General features: G+C 36.3%; 1 protein-coding gene across 1 annotated transcript in view; it reads right to left on the bottom strand.

Annotated features, from left to right (window-relative positions):
• Window positions 1–24,047, bottom strand: part of PLXNA2 (plexin A2) — a 449,635-nt gene that overhangs the window by 19,476 nt on the left and 406,112 nt on the right. Inside the window, exons 23-27 of the mRNA XM_034414337.3 lie at window positions 11,165–11,231; window positions 10,488–10,634; window positions 9,633–9,792; window positions 8,559–8,662; window positions 518–617 (exon numbers count right to left, since the gene is read on the bottom strand). Coding sequence (XP_034270228.1) covers window positions 518–617; window positions 8,559–8,662; window positions 9,633–9,792; window positions 10,488–10,634; window positions 11,165–11,231 — 578 coding nt within the window. The remainder of the gene's footprint in view (window positions 1–517; window positions 618–8,558; window positions 8,663–9,632; window positions 9,793–10,487; window positions 10,635–11,164; window positions 11,232–24,047) is intronic.

The following is a 24,047-nucleotide window of genomic DNA, read 5'->3' as shown; positions in this document are numbered from 1 at the left end:
AACTATAAGAATATTCAGGGTAGATATCAGGAGGAATGACTGACTACTTGAGCTGTGAATTAGTCCTCCCCACTATTTTTGAATAAGGAAAAATAATATCTCTATATACTTAATATGATGCTTGTCTGATAATAACAATTTCAGGAGAAATTGCTTCAGATCAGTGATTCTGATACATGGACAGGTGGTGTCAGTGGGATATTCCCATTATTAATACAGCCAAGTTTTATAATATATAATTATATAATATATAATTCAGATAAGAGGTAGAAGCAACTAGTATTTGTGAAGAGTTCCATGTATGCACTGTTGTTATCCTAATGTTTCAGACTGAGTTCAGTGCTTGAAAAAATGATTCCCTGTATATTTATAAAGATATGCTTCACAAGTCTCTAATAAAAACTGTAATAAAACTGCTAGCCACTTGACACTGGGTGCAATGATCAGATTAGGCCATTAATTTGAGAGTCATGTAATTAGAACCTTTATGTTTACATCATGCAACTTTCAATCTTACCATATCTGCTAATTGAGGTCCGTGATATGCTGGCAGAAGCAGGAATATTATAAGAAGAAGTCTGTTTAGGAACAAGGGCAACTACAGAGCGATCAGAGACCTGGTAGAGGGGAAAAAAAGGCATGTAAGCAGACGGAACATTGCAAGGAAATGCAGCACTAAAACATATTCATACTCTACTGTGAGCTGAAAATGATGAAAGTTATAAATCTCATAATGAAGTGTTGGCAGGAACATATGGAATGCCATGAAGTGTCAGAAGACTAAGGAAAATGAAGGGTATATTTCCCTCCTGGCCTGTTCTGTCCCTGAAGAAAAGAACTGAGAAATGAAAAAACATATTGAAGGCATTCTCTGTCATTTTGATTTAAGATTATGTTTGATCCAATAAAAACAGAGATTCCCAAGAATTGTAGCAACCCAATTAAAGCAATAACATACTGGGAATAAAGTAGCTATAATAATGTTATGGATCATAAAAAATTCCTATTAAATCATTTTTTTTTATTTTTTATGAACTTTAGAAGTTTGATTTATAAAGGAACAAGTAATAAAATCATCTTTCAGGATCTTAAATGACCACTCCTACAAACCCCCCTCCAAAAGGTGGTTGAAGATAAATCTGGAGAAATCAAATTATAAATGCATATTAATATTTATATTAAGACTTTGTTAAAGCAAAATGGCAATGTTTAATTTTACCGACTCTATACCTATAAGACTTAGAAAGCTTTTAACTAATCTTCATTAACAAACCTTTATTTATCTGAATTATATATTAATAATCTCTCAGTGTAATTGTGTTGCAGAAAATAAAATGGAAAAGTTTGGCTGAAATTGGGTGCTTATTTATTCAAGCTATTCATTAGTTATTAACAAACCACAATTTATCAGTCTGATTTAGTAATTTTACACATACAAATAATTCTGTAGGTTCATTTCTTGAAGTCAGTAACACGGGGGAGGGAGGGGAGCTTCCTTTTAGACTAGAACAGTAGTTTGTATGGAAAAAAAAGATTAGTTTTAATGAGAAATATTTATGACATATATTTGAATGTAATATGAATATCTATTAGAGATGAAAATTGTTTTTTAGGATTTGAATCTTCATGTAATTTGTATGGATACGGTAGCTGGTTTTTGTACTTATTTAGTTTATAACTTCACCATCTATTACAATTAATCTTCAAGCGGTAGAGTTGGACACCAAAACATCCAAAGGGAGTTGGATTGCTTGTCCTTGGTCTTTCAAAAGCTTATTATATCCTCACTCTTTTTAGGTAACATATTAGTTCCCAACAAAGATCAATCTGTGAGGTTTTGGAGGTTTCCTGTGGGTTCCTTTGGTATGAGAACTAATAGTTATTAGCTATTGTTTACAAACAAAAAAGTCACTTCTAAACCTTCTTGTTTAAATGGTTGTGATTATGTTTGATTTAAAGTTGGAATAATCCAAAATAAATTAATTCCAAACATATATTACTTTATCAACTGAAACAGAATTGGACAAATATTTAATGTTTTAATTTTTTAAAATTTAATTACTAACTGTTTGACACCAGCATTGGCATTTTTCAAGTTTTCCTTCTAGAATTAGATTTGGGAGAAATTTCAGATAGCAATTGGAATGAGCTGTTCTAATTTACATACCCTAAAGTTATATATGAGAATGATGTGCTATAAAATGATATACTGTACATTTAGAGAAATTGTATGTTGAAATATATGCACATTTTCATCTTCATTTGTTAAACAAATAAATAAAACACCCAGGCAGGCTCCTCCTGAGGAAGGACATTTGTAAGATTATTGCAATTCCACTTATCTAAATAAAATATAGTTCTAATTTTCTGGTAGAGTCAGTTACCTGATCTGATTTATCTTTTGGGCTGTCATAGGGCAAAAGAAGAAATCTGCTAGTTGTATATTTTGTGCAGCTTGGTGGGGTTGCATGGACTTTTCTGGTTTAAGCATGCATATAATATATTTCTTTTGGTTCATAAACTCCCACTACAAAAGATCCAAAAGCCCCACAAAGTGTGAATCTATTTTGGACATTACTGGTTATCATAGTACTTTTAGAATGAGCCACAGCTAGCAATGGAACTAAAATGGATGCAACACACTTTTAATCACAGTTACTGTCTTAAACTGTACACTTGGTCTTTCTAAGAAAAAAATATCTCTTGGTTCCAAATAATCACCATACTGAAGTTCTAGGGTGACTGCTAATTACAGTAAAATATATTATCTTGGCTGAGGATTATATAACAAACATCACTATTTATTATTTTGAATATCTACTCAGAAGTCTAACTCATTTTTTTTAAAATCACTAATAACTTGCAACTAGTATGTGTTAAAGTGTCACTTCGATAAAATTTCTATTCAAGAAAAACTAGGTGCTCCCTGCAGCTTAAACAACTTTGAGTTGAGCTGATAAATGATATGTTAAGAATAGATTGTGCACATTTAGTAGCAAATTATTTCTTTTTCATTCTCATGAAATAGAAACAGCTATTACTGTCAGCTGGAGCAACTGTCTGATTAATGTAAAGGGCAAACCAGGAGCACAGGAAAATACTAGCAACTCTGCAATACATGATCTAGGCAACTAGTACTAAAGAGAAGTTAGCATGTCTTAGTCCAGCATTTTATTTCTCACAGCAGCCAACCATATTCTTCTAAGATGCTCTCAAATGGGGGATGAAGGCATATCTATCTTCTGCCATTGTTTGCCTGCAAGTGGAATTTGGAGGCATGATGACCCTGGTTTAGAGATAACCTTGATTTTTCAAGATTAGTCAGTTTTAGGAAGCTGAAATCTACAAATTTATCCAATCCTGTAAAACCATCTGAGTTTAGTGGCCATCATCACGTATTGCAGTTATAAATTCCAGAATTAATTACCCAGTGTGTGAAGAGGGATTTTATTTTATCTGTTCTTAATCTCCTATCAATCAGTATTATTGGATGACCTCTGGTTCTACTGATTTGAGTGGGAGAAAATGTCACTCTGCCCACTTTCTCCATAGCATGTTTTATACCTCTTAATCCTGTTCCCCTGAAATCATTTTCCCCCAATCCCTTTCCTTCAAGCCTTTCCCCTTAAGAAAAAGATTTTCCATCATTTTGGTTGCATCTTCTGCACTTTTAAACTAGAATTGAAGATAGTATTATAGAGCTGAGAGTGACATAAGGGCACTACAAAGTTGGCAGTTTTATTTTCAATAATTTCCTAATGTCCCCCAGTACAGAGGCTATATTTTCAAAATCATCACCCACTAGGCTGACATTTCCATTGAATTATCCATAAGAGCTTCACTATGGTATAATATTTAAGGTTATCCTCACCACAGAAAATCATTGACTGACTTTGGGCTAGTAATAGTTTCTCTTAGTGCAGTTCTAACATCACAAGTAAAATGAAGAGAAATTCCCATGTAAGAAAATTGTTCATTTATTACACTCTTTGCTTTTTGCTTAACCAGTTAATAAACAAAATACATACTCTTGGGGGCAAAAGGCTGACTCTGTAAACTGCTTAGAAAGGTTTCAAAGGCTGAAAAAAAAGCAAGGCGCAGAGCTAACAACCAACGAACCTGTTGCTAAAGTTCACGTCGGGGAACAGCTGATTGGGGGTAGTCCAGGAGGTCGATCCACCCGCCAATCAGCTTTTTTCTTATTTTCCTCCCCAAAAACTAAGGTGCATCTTATACTCCGGTGTGTCTTATAGTCCAAAAAATACAGGTAAGTCTAAGTGCTATTGCTACATACATACATACAATCCATAAAAGGACAGGCAGGTCCTCTTATCCCATGACATCACTTTAGTTTATTCATAGCCTTGGAAGAGGAACGTTTCAAAGACTGCTTGAAAGCTCATTCGAAGCTCTGGCCTACTGCCATCTATGTGCCAGGTGAGATTCTCAAAAAACTTTGAAACGTTGGTGAAGCAAACATTACATTTTGAGAATTTTCCTTCAGCAACGCATATTCTATTAAACGCTAGTTTTCTTTACTCTTTTTAAAAAAACTAATTTTACTAATTTATCTAAGAAGAAACATTGAAATAACCAGCCCAAGACTTCCTAGGTGGTTTTCAATTTGTTGTAGTATGACCAACTATCTTCAACAGCTTGTTCCTAAAACTTCAAATATTCAGTTAGCTTAGTGATCAGCTCACCTTATTACAGCAAGGGTTAAACCTACTTTCTGAGCTCTATGTATTCTTTGCTTCACCCTAATCAGTACCCGCAATTGAAAATTCATTACATTCTTCTGCCCTACAATTCTTGCCTGCACAATGTTATTTGCACGTGTAAAAACACTGAATCCTTGGGAAATGAATTTATCAAACAGTGAATTTCTAGGATTGCAAAGGTGACTAGGAGTCGAGTAAGAATCTAACTCAATTATTTGTTGACTGAGTATAAATAAACTTGATTGAGAATTTCTGAGCCCTCACATATCCTTAATGGGCACAAAAAAAGCTAAGAAAGAAAGAAATAGGAAAGATGCTTAAATCTTAAGTGGAGGTTAAATCTTATTTAACTTGGTTGGATATACTGTTAACAAAGATGGTTAAAGATTGCACTGGATTTTCATAAGTGCTTTTTTATAACAACAGAATGATTTGCTTCCTTATATTTATGGTAAAATTGATAATGAATAAGAAGAATTGAGCAGTCATTCCCTCTATTCAATGAAACAGATTTGGCAATGTTGATTTTAAAAATGTACAATTGAATGCCATGGTCTTGCCTGGCTTTTCATATCATTTATTTAAAATCAGCATGACTATTGCTTAACTGCTGTGTAGACATGGATAATCTATGTTTCTATTTAAAGAGGGATGTTGATAATTTACTTGCTAACCTTGAAAATGCAACTTTCATGCCACATAGTACTTAGGTGAATGCCAAGAGAGATATAGGGATTTTAGAAGCCCAGAGCACTAGGACAAGTAGAATAAAATAGTTTGGGGAATGAATGGGAATATTGTAGTTGGGACAAATTTAACTTCACAATGGCTTTAGATTTTTTTTAAACCCTATTTTTTTGTCCAAAGGTTCTTTATAAGAGAGGAGAATTGTGGCTTCCTTCCCCATATCCATGTACTGAGCATAAATGTCAGCAGAAAGACTATATTCAAGATCTGTGCAAAGATCCAAATCAGAGAAAGTCTACACATATAGAAGTCTGTATCTCAGTTTTAAAAAAATGTATTCATGCCTAACTGCCAGCCCACTAGGTAGACCAGACCAGGATATCAACACCAGAAGAAGGCTGAAACTACTTTAATGAGACTGGCTATAACAATAGAATCTTGAAAACCTGATTTTGTCATACCCCCTTCACCATCTTATTATGAAAGAATTAGAGAAGCATCTGCTTGAGATATTTCCAAACTTTATACAGATGCTAGGGGCTTAAAAATAATGTTTAGGCCCCTTTTGTCCAGTCAACAGATTCCAGTGTATCTCTATCTAGGTCATCTTTCTTAATCTGTGCACTAACCTACAATCATTGTGTTTGGGATTAAAAGCAAACAATTTTAGAAGGAGGGTCAAGAGGACAATTTTATTCTTTGATAATTTTATTAAGATTCTTTCATGCTGGATTGTGTAAAGATCAAGGGTGATTGTGCTGTAGGTTAAAGGTGGCTAAATAACATTTCAGATGTTCAAATCCAATTAATTTATCTGGCAATTGAAATGTATTTGCTTTCATCCATGTGAGGGTATTTTTTATAGTAAATGCATGTTTTCTTTGGATAGGAGCTAAATTGAAAACATACATAACTTGACCTGGAGCCCATGCACACTTATGAGATTAACTAATATTTCATAAAGGACCAAATTGTAACTAAATTGTTCCACTTCGAGGACACTGTAAAATGTCCAAAAGAATCAATAGATACACAGTATTTAGATTCAAGCAGAACTAATGATTTTCTGGGTATGATCTCCTATATAATCAGACTTAACAAAAATCACATATCCTCTTTATATTGAATTCTAAACATGTAGTTGAGAAACAATCAATCTCCCATTCATTTTTATCCTTAAAAGAGTTAATAAATAGGAGACTAAATGAATACGAATAAAAGGTTTACTCATTAAAATAACATAATTAGGATTTGTAGTAGGGGCCATGTCTACTCTTTGTAATATTATTCATCATGATGATTACAGATGTACTCCAGACCTGAGCAAGCCAGATAGGACTGGCTGATATTGATACTGAGAATTGGCAACATATCATCACTAACACCTTTTGATGCCATAGTTGTTGCTTGTTTAATCAGAAAGTATGAATTTGTGTGCTATATTGCATATTGGACTACATCCAAAATGAAAGGTGAAAGTCACAAATTTTCACAATATGGAGACAGTGTCATATAAAACTGGCATCTCTTCCTAAAAGCAGCTTTCTAGGTGGCTTTGTGGAAAATCATTTGCACATGCAGCTTGATAGCCTGGAGATGTTTATTTTGACTGTTGCTTTTTCCCACCTCACAAGGAAAAGAATATTCCATAAAGCAGTCACTAGGGCAAAGAAGCCTTGTCAAATGTAGATCCCTAGCAGATGAGACACACAATATGCCTTCACTGCCAGATATGATGAGAGAGGCAGATTTGATTAGGGAGAAGCAGTCCCTCAGATAATCCAGCCCCATGCCATGAAGGTCCATCTGGAAGATGACTTGAACATGTCTGGCTGTGATCAGAGGCCTCAATTTAGGCACAAGTCCAGCTGGTATACTACCCAAAGCTGTTCAAGAACTCTTCTAGACATTACTGCACCAGCCATGAGGGGTTGTGAGCAGAGGTGGTTTTCAGTAGGTTCTGACCAGTTCTGGAGAACTGGTAGTGGAAATTTGTGTAGTTCAGAGAACTGGTAGTAAAAATTCTGACTGGCCCAGTCTCCATCTATTCTCTGCCTCCCGAGTCTCAGCTGATAGGGAGGAAATTGGGATTTTGCAGTAACCTTCCTCTGGATTGGGGTGGGAATGGAGATTTTGTAGTATCCTTCCCCTGCCACGCCCACCAAGCCCACCAAGCCACACCCACAGAACCAGTAGTAAAAAAAATTGAAATCCACCACTGGTTGTGAGTATAGGAGGACTCCCAGATTGCACATGGAGTCTATTTGGTGCAATGCAGCTCTGCTCAGCACCAAAGATGGCATAGTCCTAGAAGTAATACACAAAACTCAAAGCCTTTCCATCTTGCCTGGGTTCTGCTATAACCTGAGATTCCCCATCCAGAACCACATAGCCTCCAGGGACTGGGTAAGACAGTATTGCTTAATTGGGCATAGAAATATTCTTTAAAAAACCATACTGTTGACCTGATCAATATACTGACTGCAATGATGAAATCACCCAGTGGACTCATGTAGATGCTGAATAGAAGAGTACTGAACCCTCAGGAGGTGGCTGATATCACATCCTAAGGACTTTGGCCACTTCCTTACTCGCAGCAAGCTCAATCCAGTCCTAGATTATGAGATGATTCCTTCCAGGCTATCACCTTATCAGATCTTCAACTAGGCTGGTGTCCAGTTCTGAGAAAATCTGAACAACTGTGTACAATATATACTGAACAAATTCCTCCACATGCCCATGCAAGAAGTTCTCTGAGCTGAAAGCCAGTGTCTCTGAAGGTCCACTGACAAGATACTGCTATTGAGATCAGAGAAATGGAATGCAAATATGGTATAAAACATCAGTATTGGGTTACACGTTTGCTGCCTCTTTAGCTCATCTGCATATACTGTCTGTCTAAGGAACACAGCTGGCATTTTTAATTTACTCAATTTAGAGGTCTGCTTGTTTCAGTGAGATGTGCATCAGGATGGTTTTCCTTTTTAATATGTGAACATGCTGAACCATTCTGATTTATCATCTAAATATGCCTCTCGCTGCCTGTCTTATTAGAAAAGATGCTGAGAAATTAGGTTTCAGGTATTCCCCCTCCCCTTTTGTCCACTCAACTGATTTCTGTGGCCTGCATGCTAGGTTTTGTTTGCCTACCTGATAATGAATCAATGTGTTTAACCGCTTCCAGTCACCCTCAATCTTGGTTGTGATGTCTTCATCCTGAAGTACCACACGTGCTATTCGGCCTTGGCGCCATTCTAAAGAAAGAGTAACAACAGACTCGTGAATCAAATCAGAAGCCTAGAAATCTCATTGTGGGAATGAAAAACTCAAAATACTTATCTTTCATAAATAAATAAATAAAATAAATAAATAAGAAATGACATTCAACAGCTGTTTACTCCTTCACAAATTCAGTTGATGTTTTCTGGTTTCAACAGATGGGATTGAGGAGACTGACCCCAATATTTCAGAGCGCATTGCAGACAATCTGTTGTATTCTCCCATCTATACTAAAAACCTTCTGAGAGATCTTAGAGAATTAGGCAGCATCAGAGTAGTCAAATGTATATACATTAATTACATTGCTTACAGCTGACTCTACTCTTGTTATACTGTACATTAAACACACAATCAAAATCATGTATTATGGGCACGAGAGAGAAAACCTTTACCTCTGAACTTTTCAATTATAAAATAAATAAACTTTACAATTTATTCTGGTTTTTTTTCCAAGTAAAAACCCTTCTTTATCTAAGCTTATTTTTGTATATATATAAAATGAGATGGATCAGATGACAAAGCTGAGGATTAGCCCTTTCCAATTGCTTCCAATCCACACTAAGACCTTATATGTTTAATTTAGAATAATATAAGGATTGACTGTACTTATGCAATTATCCTCTTATGTAGCTTAAATCTGTGAATAGTAAAGGAAGAAGAAACAAAGACCACCTTCACAGTAAACAGTATGTATATCTACATTGGACCATCCTTCATTAATCTTACCCCAATAAGGACAGCTACACTTCTTGTCATATATAGACTACAATTTTTCTATATGTAAAATATAAATAAATGCAATAATACTGTAACCAAATTCATAGTTCTATATGCAGGCTATTTCTTATGATTTTCCATGGGTTCCTTAAATATTATGATCCCTTCATAGACAGAACCCAAACTCATATATTTCTCTCTGTTATCACAAAACAAACAGATTCCTACCCAAGTCCATGTCAACAGCTCGAGGCCTTTGGGAATATGGAACATTTTTATATACTGCATCAAGAATCTTCTCCTTGACTTGTGTGATAGTATCACAGTTAAGCACCTTCACAGGAATCTCAGGGCTATTTTCATTATCAGGATTCACACAGTTCAAGATCTAAAAAAGCAAAATAATTAAAATGGGAAACTAAACTTGGAAAAGTTAGGGAGAAACCATCACCATTTAATCATAGTAATGATTAGAAATAAGCTAGAAATATTTTACTGTATACAGCTCCAACAAGAAAATTTAGTGTGCTATATTAGTGTTACTTAGATTGGGAAAATAATTGCTTATGTCACATTAAAAAAAGTCTTGATGTAGAAATAGGAGGATATAAACTTCATTGAATTTGCAAAATATATACACAGAAATAGACTGTCACTGAGTTGCCTGTATATTTTCCCAAATAAGGATAAAATTTGCTTATATGAAGTGAAATACACAATACTTTGGGATAATTTCAGTTGTACATAGAAACAGCAAATAAAAGTATGAAAACCCCTTGACAATTAGGAATGTTGGGTTTCACTATTGAAATTAAGGGGCCCTAAAGTATAAGACTTGGTTTTATTTATGGATATCCTCAGTAAAACATTCCCTTCCTCACTTGTTCTAAGGAAGTCTCTCTGTTTTGATGTTTTAAATTGCCATATATATTTCTTCACGAGAAAGCCCCACTATCAGAGAATTTTGGAGGTATCATGTAGATTCTTGGTTTAATACATATCAGGGAATCAACCTTACTATATTTCACATGATGATCAGCAGGTGATGCTAGCATAAGCTGTTTAGAGAAGACACCCACTCACTAGTGTTTTGTACTCGATCTGCTGTCTAATCAGCTTGTCTTCACTGAGGGAATAACGTGCTTCCCCTGTAATAGCATCAATTGGGCCTTTCTCCATCTGTTGCTTGATGGCACAGTACAACATGAAGAGTGGTTCTCCAGCACATTCCTGGTTGGTAAGGAAGAAAAGAGAATTTACACATCAATAAAGAGATAATTTATTCAAGAAAAGCTAAATGTTAACATTGTTTTACTTTAGTTTTTTTTTTAATCAAACCATTCAGACAATTCACTTTTTTGTTGCTCCAAATAATATGCTAATTTTTGGTAGCATTTATCAAAAAAGAGAAAGGAACAGAAAAGATGGATTTTTTTAAAAAATCTTATCATTTATTCTACTCATTTGTATCAGGTAGTCTTATGTAACTAAGCCCATTTTATTGTTCAGTTCTGTGAGCAAGCACTTGAGGAACAGCAAGTCAAATACACTATTAATAGTATACTCAATGTATTAATTAGTATCAGTAGTAAGCCAATTAAAAGGCAGTTTTAAAAATTAACTATGTATTGTTTTGCATATTATTTCCAGCCTCTGGATTGGATTTTCATCATCCCCTTCAAAAATTAAATATAATCAACAACGCACAAAAAATATGGAACAAGTAAAACAGAATCAAGGGTAAATCCCTGGCTCCTTACCTTTAGAAATTTGTGGAGTAAGAAAGCAAACCAGTTAGTCAGCATCTTCTCAGCTACAGACTCTGTCCTGAGAAGAAATTAGAAATTGTTTTGTCTATATCTATAACTGAAATAACAGGTAGTTAGTTATTCTCTGCTCAGTAGCCTGTTCACTGCTCATTTTGGAAGAGGATTATGAAAAGATGAATGTATTGTAAAGTATGGGTTCTGATAGAATTAGCTTAACTTCTTCCTGCCCTTTTTGCTCTCTCAGAATTTTTCTTTTTGCTTTTGAAAGCTTGCAATACATGCAGTCCTTGACTTACAACCACAATTGAGTTCAACATTTATGTTGCTAAACAAGACATTTAAATGAATTTTGCCCCATTTTCTTGCCACAGTTGTTAAGTGAACCACTGCAGTTGTTGAATTAATAACACGGTTATTAAGTGAATCTGGCTTCCCCATTGACTTTGCTTGTCAAAGAAGTGATCACATGACTCTAAGACATGCAACAGTCATAAACAGTCAGTTGCCAAGCATCTGAATTTTCGTCATGTCACCATGCTGCAATGGTGTGAAAAACGATCATAAATCACTGCTGTTGCAATTTTTTTCAGTAATTTATAACAGTTAGGATAGATTCTTGTTTTTTTGAACAATCACTAAATGAATTGTTATAAGTCAAAGAGTACCTGTACTTTGACTAGTAATATTTGACTGCCAAGTATCCTTCCTTCAAATATATACATCTACAATGGATCACTGGATACCAATATAATATAAAATAAGATTTCAAATGAGAATGCACCTTCTCTTCAGTTTCAGAATTTTTCTTTTTAATAAAACTTTTTAATGAAACAATCAAGAAAGAAAACAGGCAAAGATTAACTAACACAAAGCCTCTGGTGCTTCCCCATTTCAGACACAAAGCGTTCATATAAGCATAAATATACTCCACACATTCTGACAGCAAAAATAAATGAGCTATCGTAAAAATTTATTTTATAGCCACATATGCATCAAGCTACACACAACAGTGTTAGAATATTTAAACCTGTTCCATTTTACTACTGCACATTTTTGCTTCCAAATAATCCCATTTTTGCATTATGGGATCCCTGGGGTGATGATGATTCAGAAGAATTCCAGGTTAAGAATAGTTTTAATATCCAGACACCAAATCCAAACTTGAAAATTCATATGGATCTTTACTGAAACAGATGAGGAAGCCAATTTATAAAGTGATCATTGTAAGCTCTGGTGCACCTGAATATTCACAGATCTCTAATTTGTGACACTATTTTAAAGCAGCAAATGAATGTTATGATCAGAAATCCTGTCTGAGTAAGCAAATCAATAAATGTATATCACAATTTCTATAAACTTCTGGCTGCTCTTTCATGGGGAGCTTACATATATTGCAACTTTTATATAACATCTGAAAAGCGATTGGAGTACAGTAAGTGACTGTACAGAAGTGAACTTATTGAGAATTAAGAATGGCTAAGAATAAGTCATGTGTAAGGCTATTAGCCCATAATATTATTAAACAAAGTGGGATTTGCTTGAAGTAAAATGTGTAGAATTGTGCTCATGCAAATCCTTTGAAAAGAAGTGCTTTACAAATCATGAGTGCAGAAATGAAGCAGCTCTCTGAATTGTACAAGCAGATGCATCTCCTTCCTTCCTTGTGCAGCTGTCTGGAAAATATGTGTATGCGTACAGACAGCTGAGAGTAGCTTCCAAAACAGCCGCACAAACCTGGAAAATAGCCCATCTGCATTAATAATTTGAAGTCCTTTGTTCATGCCACAGACAAGATTTATACAAACGCTAATAAAACTGCTCTACAATTTCTACTGAAGCCAGTGGGGCAAGTTAGTGGTAACAATCTTGTGCATGTACACTTTCAGTGGAACAATTTGTTTGCTCCATTCCATGTTTCAGTAACTGAGGAAGCGCTGCAGATTTAATTACAACTACCTTTAGCTGACATATGACAATGGATGCCTGTTATGGCAACAACACAGCATGTTTCACATTCTCATGCCAAAATTTAGAAATAGAAAAATTGCTTGACAAGAATTATTTGGCCTTGGAATCTCTTATATCTCTATATTGCCTTTGATATAATGTGATTCTAGGTACTGTACAGAGTTAAAACAAAACTGAATAGAGCAAAACTGTATAAAATATTAACAAATACAATCAAAAATTACTTAGCAATAGATTGCTACACTATCATGACCTGTCAGTCTGATGATTGTGTTAAGAAAGAACTCCCGGTTTTCCCCAAAACCTAGCATGGAAATAAGATACATCCAGTATATGTTTGTTTATCAGAGTCAATTAGTACCTACTATTCCAGGTACTAGTCCTGAATTCTAATCTGAGTCAGCTGTCAAATTCTCTTAGTTTTTTTAGCGAAGGTTACAATCTTGACACCTCACAAGTATTGCTTTAATGTTAAAATGCCTCTGTGAATTCCTTAAAGGAAGCATGAGAAAATATATAATGGTAATTATTAGCCCATGTCTCTTTCCTGCTTTCAAGTATTTCAGAAAATGTGATTGCCATGTGATCTGCAGAAGAAAGAAAAAAGAAAAGAAAAACTATAAAAAGGAAGGTAATTGCCTAGTTTAAAGTGCTTGGAGGGTCCCTTCTTTGATTTTCTTTATCAATGGGGTAGTAAAGCTAATTTCAATGTGTTTGTCCTTTATGCTGCCTCACCCATCTCACATTTGCAGGAAAAAATCAATGCAGATTGCTCACAACTGAATGTAACAATGCCCAGCTGACAGCCAATCAGCAGCCCCTCCAAGGGGATGTTTGGTGGAGCTATAACTCCTTACACTTGATGGAAATTATACCCTGTGTCTCAGTAAATCACTGGAATTTGTAGCTGGTGACAATCAGGGACAACAGAGTGACAATAGCTGGGGAAATTGCAGCTTTTTTCAAGAGTCACACCCAGGACTAGTTCCCCATGCTGCATCCAATATTATCTCTAATTTAAATATAAAAGATCTTAATGTTGATTCTTAATGGTAGCTTTGCAGGATGTCAGATTCTTCTTTAAAAGCTATCATAGCTTCTTTTTGCAAAGAGGAAGATTTTAAATGAGATATCAGAGAAAAAAGTAGAGCTTGAGTACAGAATAAGTTAGGATGATGCCAGCAAACCTGGCAGGAGATGGATGAACTTGTGAAGTGTCTCTTTTATTAGCACCCTCTGTATTTCTTGTTTGTTTGTGGGTTGGGTTGGGTTTTTTTTGCAGTTTTTAAATGTTTTTATAATTAACTGACAAATGATTTATTGTTTCAGCTTGTTGTATGCCACTCAGAATCACTTTTGGTGAATGGGTAGCTGTGTAAATTAGACAAAAATACCTGTACCAATCAAAAGCTTGCTTCTGATTAATTCATAATAGTCACTATGCCTTCTGTATTGGTACTTTCATAGATTTTATTCCATTGTATATTTGTCCCTAATCGTATCCAAATGTCCTCACCACCATGTAACTGGATTGCTCTGTAACATTCATCCTTCCTTATTTTGAATGGATACATGAGGATATAGGATTTGGAATTACAATAAGCCATAGTGTGATTCAGTCAGAACCCTTTTTAGCAGATTAAATGCTCATCAGTCCTTCAGAAAACCATTCTACCTTTATGTATATGCAGCCATTTACACCAATCAGTATTATATTAGGTAGTTCCATGTAAACTTTGTTACTTGATGAGTAGTTATCTAGTTCTAGTTTGGTATACATTTTGTATAGAAAAAAGGAGGAACTACAATAGGAGAAAGGATCAATTTAAAGTAACTGAACTCAAGAACGTCACTATGTTTCAGAATATTTTTTTAGTCAGTATTCTTGTAGTTAATTTATTATTGTAACACTGTAAAATTACAGGACAGTATCTTATTTATCATGATTGTCCAGTAATACAGGAATATCATGGTTGCAGACAGCATACTCACATCACCAGCAAATTATAGCCACAAAACAAATGCTAAAACTATTGCAATGTAAGCTAATTTTGTCATTTTGATCTGTCACATCAAAAATAGATACATGCAAATAACATTTTAGTGTCCTCTGAAGCAGAAATATAGGTGTCTCTTAGCCACTGGGCTAAGACACTGAGCTTGTTGATCAGAAAGGTCGGAGGTTCAACGGTTCAAATCCCTAGTACAGGTCTCCTGCATGAGCAAGGTGTTGGACTAGATGACCTCCAAGATCCCTTCCAACTCTGTTAATGTTAAATAAATGTCTAATATTTAAAATCTACTAGCTGCTTTGTTTGTCATCCAAGTCAGAACCAGAAAAACTAATACATGGATTAAACCATCTATTCTCTTACAATTCTCACTCAATTTTGGTCAACTGGCTGGGAATTCTGGTGCTAGCTGTAGGATTGCCATGTTGAGGAAAACCATCTTAGAAGTAAAATATTAACACACTGTCATGAAATAACATGACAGCAAATAATATAGATTTACTGTAACCAGAAGTTAAACATTGATCATTCCATACAGATCAGTTATAAACATTATAACATAAACGGCATCTGTTTCATTTCTGCTCTTTGACAATCACTTTCATCCCTCTAGAAATTTCAAAAATAGTTTTTGCAGCAGTCTGTCATTTAATTTTCATACTGAATCAGTCCATTTTAATTTTAAATTCCACTAGACAACTTGGGACCATTGGGTCATCCTTTCAGAGAGGTTTCCTTACCTAAACAGAGAAATAGAATGGTCATGGGCGAATTGATATCATTTTGGTCTTAAAATTAAAGAAGAATATATCATGTTATTAAAGAATAAAGATGTATCGCAGGGCAAATATACATACTTATTGTTTAACATAGGACACTTTTGATGACATTTGTTGGCAGTAACTTGTTGGCTCTACTTTAAAAATACTCTTAATGTTTTCATTTCTTTTTCCTTGGCTTAAAGTAACATATCAAAGACCTGGTTCTGCCAGTGGGCCTGGGAAACCAGAGTGGGATGGAGCTCATTAAATGGCTGGTGTGATGTGTTGTTGCCAGGGTGAGGGGTGGGAGGGGCCTATTATATTATTAATTTATTATTTGATTATTTTCTTTTATTAGTTTTATGTTTATATATATGATGTTTTTATACCCCTGTAAGCCGCCATGTGAGAATAGGCAGCAATATAAATTTTCAAATAAATAAATAAATAAATAAATAAATACATACATACATACATACATACATACATACACATACATACATACATACATACATACATACATACATACAACCATACTGGAATAGAGATTTCTCCAGATAAATCAGCATATTAACCATGGTTTATCCTTGCACCTTGTGTATAGTAAGAGCAAAGCATGACTATATTGGAAACCGTGTCTGATGAAGAGGGGTATCTTCACTTTCTGATAAGTGAGCATAATTCTTGGAATCATGACAATCCATTTTTGAATGCACCAATACCTTTGCTACAATGATATTCTTGTAGAGTTCGTTCATGATTATTGGAGTTGCATTGAAAAGCCATGAAAGATCCAAGTACTAATTAAAATGGTGGAAGATCCTATCTTCAATTTTAGTTTATGTAGTGCAATCCAGGGAGGTCAATTGAATAAAGGAATTGTATTGGAAAATGAGTAGCCTTACCTTCTTCACTGACAGCATTGAAGGAAAAATATTATTTCATAATTCCAGGAAGTGTCTAATGCATGGGGAATAGATTTTTCTCATTATTGTATCAATACAGTTCTTTGAGAACGATTCTGCAGGTTTGTCAAATATTGGATAGATGAAATCTGTATCTTCTTCCATAGTTCTTGCTGGCATACCCATATCTATTTCATCATTTTGATTTTTCTGAGTTTTGTCTTCTCCAAAATCCAATAAGAACTCAGATTATCTCCCTAGCACATTTCTCTTCAATTAAAAATTGACAAAGCTTCTTTATAACTATGATTTTTGATGCATGAATTCTTTACATCAGCATCATTTCTGCCTTTTTCCACTAATGGAAACAACCATAGCAAATAGTTAAAATTACCCCAAATTCCTTATTCTTATCACATATATTTCAAAGAGCCTGGTCCATGGCATCAAAGTTTTCCATTCTAATCATGGGATTCTCATCCCAGACAATAAGCCTTGTGTGTCAAAGCAAATTTGTAGTACTGAAGGTTTTCTTTAAATGTTACAAGGAACATTTTCACTCACTTTGAGGAGTATCAAATCTTGAATGTACCTCCTACCATCAGACATGTTTTTTCTTAAATTATTATATTCCTAATTCTTCCATTATCATCATTCATTGAATTCTGATATGTGATTATAATCAGCTGTAGATTTCTACTTTTGTATGCACCTATAACCTACATGACACTAATTTATACTTTCTAACATACCTTTTAATCCTTTCATTTATTCTTCACATCTCATATAATATTTATCTAATCTATGCCACAAGGCTAGACAAGTTTCGTTCTGATCCATTACAATCTTCCCTTTTCTTTTCAGTAGATGAGTTCATAGAAATGGACTTCCACTGCCCTTTGTGGCTTTATCTGAAGCTTTTCAGATAAAGTATTTTTTAGTAAGATAGAAAAGTTGCTAACCTTAGAGCTCAACTACCCAGCCATATTGCCATGCTTTCTTTCTGTCTTGAAATTAGGGGGGAAAAATCATATCAACATAAATTGCACTGCTACTAAGCACATATCCAGAATAGGGACATGGTACGCTGCTGGCTACATAGCTTTTCTGAACAGGAATGTAGGGGCAGTTATTTGTGGTTTTATTGGGTTGAAAGGTGAATGTCACCAATTATGAGAAAAGCTGCCCATACAGAATAGTGCCATAGTGGTATTTCTAAGGTTTGGTTGCACTATCCAATCAAATCTTGTTCTGTTTTTTAAAAAGACTTTGATCTATTGACTTAATAACCACTAGGAGACAGCAAAAAAATTGTCTCTCTTAAGTGCAATGCAGTAATCACCTGGATTTATACAGCATGTTGCTGAATAAGCATTCTTAGAACTGGAGATACATGTGAGATCTGTTCAGCCATTGGATGCTCTCATGGTTTGTCCACATAATTTTTGTGAAATATTTATTGACCTGTGGCTTAGTCAATATATCAACTATTAGGTGGCAATAAAGAATTAAGTTTTAGTATCTCCAGGCTATCATCTACTAGTTACCCAAATTTGGGCAGCTGGGAAAAGAATCTCCCACTGGCTCCCGAAGCACAAAGGATTTCAATTACTATTGAATACATCTTTTGAGCCAGGAATGGATAAAACAATTCCAGATCTTTGTACTTTTATTTGTTGCACTGACCAACCTATTAGAAGAAGGAGCTGAAGTTTCAGCCTTCCTTGCTATCAAGCAGAACAGCAGAACATGAAATAAGCTCAAGGAACAAAAAAGAAAAAAAAAGAGGAGTGGCCCCCAGGACATCTATTGGGCTAATTAAGCAGGTGAATCACTGAACAGGTCATCTAGAGCCATTATGGATTATTTAGATGCTAAATCTTCTGCCATTTTCTCCAGGAGGACATGTTATGCCACAACAGCTTGTTTTGGCTTCAGTATACCTCAGCATCAGGGTACCTGTGATATGGAAACTCCATTGTGACAAAAGGACAAAGGTATGTCCTTTGACAATGATAAATTGGACATCTTCACACCATTATAGGAAGTCTGTGTCTATGTATCATACTCTATTCGCAGGCACACTTCCTTATAATGCTAAGGGTAGGATTGATCACAGTTTGGTCAATTGCATTGGTCAGTATGCAATTGAATACTGGTATGCTTTCTAGTATTTCTTTATTTCTGGTATTTCTTTATTTCTGGTATTTCTTTATTTCTGGTATGCTTATCCTATTCTATGATGTCACGGAGCACTGTTACCTTTCCATTGAAGTGGTACCTATTTATCTACTTGCATTTGCATGCTTTCGAACTGCACTCTGTGAGTTCATGCTGTTCACATGACTGCAGAAATGTTTTCAGACAGCACTGGTTCAATGGCCTTGACATGAAGATGAGTGCCATCCCCTATAGTCATCAAAGACTAACTTGACAGTTAGAACAATTAATAAGTGGAACAACTTGCCTGCAGAAGTTGTGAATGCTCCAACACTGGAAATTTTTAAGAAGATGTTGGATAACCATTTGTCAGAAGTGGTGTAGAGTTTCCTGCCTGGGCAGGGGGTTGGACTAGAAGACCTCCAAGGTCCCTCCCAACTCTGTTATTCTATTCTAATACTTAGCAATTTGTGAGTATTTTTAAGCCCAGAATTGATATTGATCAGTCTCCAGAGTATCACCCACTTATACTGACTTCCATCAACTGCACATTATCTTACTTTGATTAATTGTTTCAGTAACCTGTCCCAGGAATTATCTATTAATATTTCCCTGTCATGTCCTGGTGGGATTTTAACTATTCTTTCTTACACTAAAAAAGGCCTTTCTGATCTGCCACTGTTGGCTTTTTTGGAGCACCGTATTGACCCTCCAATCAAGAATGCCTTTTAGTTCATAGACTCTGAAAAGACTGCTATAGATCTCCTTCTGAAAAATGTTAAATGAAGTCCCAAAGAGTCAAACAGCAGGACACCACTCCCACATTCAGAGGCAACCCTTTTCATATTAACCACATAAAAAGGCCAAAGCACACTCTACAGATGAGATGGCTCCCCAGCCCCTCCCACTCCCTGATATGATACTCATTGGCTACACAGGGAACTAGCACTAAACCAAGATTTAGGTTTAGTGCTAGACTGAAAAATCAAATCTGTATTTGAAATCAAATTTGTATTTTACTAATTTTTCTGGTTTTGTCAGAGATTATGAACCACTGCTTTTTCTTGTTCTAAAAACATGCAGTGCTACTTCTTTTAAAACCAAATCCCACTCCACACCAAGTTTACAGTAATAAGAGATGGGATGTATGAAGACACAGTGTCAGCTAGAAATACTTCCATCTGAGCTCTCAAAAATAAAATAATTTGTCTCCTTGTGGTTGTTCATTATTAATTTAGAACAAAATGTTCCACATCACAATATTTTGAATATTTTTAAAGGGAAACTCTAAGAGTCTGCCAATCCACAGCATGTAAATAGTTCTTTATTGGTAGCTTTCTGACTGAAATGTTTTATCTTCATGGAGTAAAACAAGCATTTAGGTTATTTTGCTCTTTTCTATGCTTTTCTCCTTTTATCACAGCCTTGTCTTATGATTAAGTGCTACTATTCATTAACCTTTCTGAGGTTGCTACTATGGTTTTATCATATCTCATGCTTGCCCCTTTTCACCTCAATAGCATGCCATCCATCAAAGTTAATATTACAGAAGGAAAAATGGGAAGATTAGTATATTGCTACTGACACTACATTGCTCAGAAAAAGCACAGGTTATGAAATGCAACAAGCTGCAAATGGATGTGAAGGAGAACATGACTGAATGAGACGTATTTCTGCAGACAAGAAAATCTCCCACCCCACCCCAAAGAATGATCGAATCTGCTGATTTCATTTCTCATCTACCCTAATCATTGAATCACTCCATATTTTGTCATAAATCAATCCCTATTCCAATATTTAAAATATGTTTCTTACTTTCAAAATTACATTCTATAAATTCTTGCAAAACTGACTAGAATTCAGTGCAAAACTTACATAAAGTCTATTTTGTGACAATGAAGAACTTCATCATTTCTATCATTTATCTATGCTGTAATGGTATGTGGAAATGATCTTGGGAAACTGGCTCAGAGATGCTGCTTAGAGAATAGTCAGATTAAAGAACGCAGAGTCCACAACTGGATAGTGAATGGGGCAAGTGACCTAAAAAGGACCCGCCCTAGTTTCTTGGTCTGTAAAGGAGATGGCTGGAGAATTGTACTATCTTGGACTTGTCAGACCTCACACTGGAATTTCATACTTTGGCCATGGTATCTTTCTGGACTACCTGAGAGGGATATGGTTTGGATATATCAATTTACTGTGGTTTTGTTCCTAATTGATTGAAAAGTCGAGTAGAAAGTCTTGCGAAAGACTGATTGAACCAGGGCCTTATAGAAGTTATTAATTAACTTATATAAGAAACTACTGGAAGAGTTTATGTGTTGGTTCAGGATGAATATTGTTGATATTCAAGTCTATGTTGGCACCCTGGGTTGATATGAAAAGATACTGCTGAGTATCATATTGATTGCACCTTATCCTGAACCTGGAATGATACAGACATTTTTAAAAGAATTAAAGAGAAAATCAGAATGTGCTATTATTACCTTGAATACTGAATACTGTCTATAGTAAAGAGGATTCCTTATCAAATCCCAGCTCTTTTTGAATATGAATGAACTTTATTATAATCATAAACCAAAAGAGAAAAGACCACCATAGTAAAACATTGTGTAAGCTTTAATGTTCACAGCAGAGCAGAGTTTGCATATAATATAACAAAACTTTGCAATGTTTAGAGACAGAATTATCTTTATTGTCTAACCAGTAATTTAGGTAAAGTAAGTCAAAATGCTTGGGAAATTAGAAAAGAGTAGTGAGAACAACTGCAAGTAAGAGTTTCTATAGAAATGGTAGTATAATGAAACATTGGTTTTGGCATCATTGTGCAACAATGGGGATTTTTGTGTATTTCCCTTCCATTCTTGCTATTGAAGAGTGTTAAATGAGCCAAGGATATAAACTTCTGAATGATGAAGTTGTGATTTTATCCAGATAACCAGACAAATTGTATTTTATAAATCATAGGACAAGCGGCATAATCCAATTGACCTAATATTCCTTGTTCTAAAATTAAGTTGGTTTGTTCTAAACCCACTGGGAAAAGAATGTCTGAAAAAAAAATCCATAAAAACAGTCATGTGACTCAGCCAATTTTATGATATTTTTTTGTGGTAGTTATTAAGGAAACACCAAAGTCATTAAGCAAACCAATGGTTTATTAAGGGTGTGTTTTTGTCAAAAACTGGAAATAAGTGCAACACAGCTGAAAATGTAGTCCTATTGCTGAGGGCCTGATCTTCAGTCATGTGACATGGAGAGGGAAATTCCACTATGGGAACTTCAAATCCAGTTGTTAGTACCCTTTGTCAGGTCAGTCATAATTTGAATAGTCATTAAGTGATTGGGAATAAATCAGGGACTCCCTGTATCCAATTACTAAGTGTTAAATGTAGCCGTAAATAACAGCAACTAGAATGGATGTTGCTTACCTGAACATCCCTTTTGAGCACGCTGATGGAGAATCCAAGAGCGTGGGTATTTCCCCCCAGTCAGGATGATATACTGAGTGCCTGTATCTTTAAGAAGTTGTTGACTCTGCTTTCATGGCCTGGCTGAGGCTCAGTTTCTTTCACGAAGAAGTCCCAATCAAAGTCCAAAGTCAGATGGAATCTCAGAGCAGAAGTCATCCAGGGAGGGTTGGATTCTCCAGCAGCGCGCTCAGAAGTGATGTTCAGGTAAGCAACATCCATTCTCTAGCATGCTGCTTGGAGAATCCAAGAGCGTGGGACATACCCAAGCAAGTGTCATTTAGGGTGGGAGACTGATTGTTCCCTGGAGGTCAGATCAACTATGACAGATTGTAACACACGTCGTCTGAAGGACGCCTCAGCCGAGGCAAAGGAGTCAACCTTATAGTGGCGTATGAAAGGTGTGAGGGATATCCAGGTTGCTGCACGGCAGATCTCCAGGACTGATGACTGGGTGGCCCAGGCGGCTGTCGTGGAGGCACTCCTGGTTGAGTGTGGTATAACATGGCCCAGCAAGGACCTGTTTTGGAGAGAGTATGCCTTAGCGATACATGCCTTGAGCCAGCAGCCGATCGTGGCCGAGGATACTTTACGTCCCATGGATGCCGGCAAGAAGGAGATGAAAAGCGCTTCTGACTTGCAAAAAGGCGCAGTGCGTTTGATGTAATGACGTAGCGCCTGTCGGACATCCAAGGTGTGCCATTGAGCCTCACGGCGATGCCGGGGTGCGGGGCAAAAGTCCGGGATGATAAGCTCCTGAGATCGATGGTAAAGCGAGTTTATCTTCGGTAAAAAGGAAGGGTCAAGTCTGAGTACCACTCGGTTGGTATGGAAAATGCAAAGGTCGGAGCGGACCGAAAGGGCTGCGAGCTCAGATACCCTCCGGGCAGAAGTAATCGCGACAAGGAATGCAGTCTTCAGGGTAAGGAAACGTAGGCCAGTGGAAGATAAAGGTTCGAAAGGTGAAGCCATTAGCACCCGGAGAACCAGGGGAAGGTCCCAAGTCAGAAATCTGTGAACGACAGGAGGACAAAGATTCCGGAGAAATGTCCGAATCCTCGGGTCCTGTGACACAGAGAGAGCTGATAATGGTGGTAGGACCGTGCGCAGAGCAGCCACCTGGCGACGGAGAGTATTCGGCACTTGAACTTTCCCAAGGCCATCCTGCAGAAATTCCAGGATAGTGGGGACGCGACGGTTGGGTTGGCGTTGTGGGTGGAGCACCACCTTCGGAAGGCCCGCCACGTGGCATCATAGATTCTATTCGTAGAGTCCCGGCGGGAGGCTTGCATGGTGGTGATTACACGTTCTGGCAGGTTGTCCCTCATCAGGAGGACCCTCTCAAATGCCAGATGGTCAGTTGGAGCCACTGAGGCTCCGGGTGGCAAATGACCCCCTGACTTAGAGAGATCCAGTCCTGTGGGATCCTCCAGGGGCGAGAGATCGACAGATCCAGGAGGTCCGCATACCATGGCCGACGAGGCCAGTGAGGAGCGACCAGGAGGACTACCGCATTCTCCGACAGTATCTTGCGCACCACCTTGGGTATGAGAGGGAGGGGGGAAGGCGTAGAGAAGTCCTGTGGGCCAGGGGCA

The sequence above is a fragment of the Pantherophis guttatus genome, chromosome 3 (assembly GCF_059756535.1).
Source record: "Pantherophis guttatus breed Tessera chromosome 3, ASM5975653v1, whole genome shotgun sequence".
Taxonomy (NCBI): domain Eukaryota; kingdom Metazoa; phylum Chordata; class Lepidosauria; order Squamata; family Colubridae; genus Pantherophis; species Pantherophis guttatus.
This window is presented reverse-complemented; position numbering and strand designations above follow the sequence as displayed.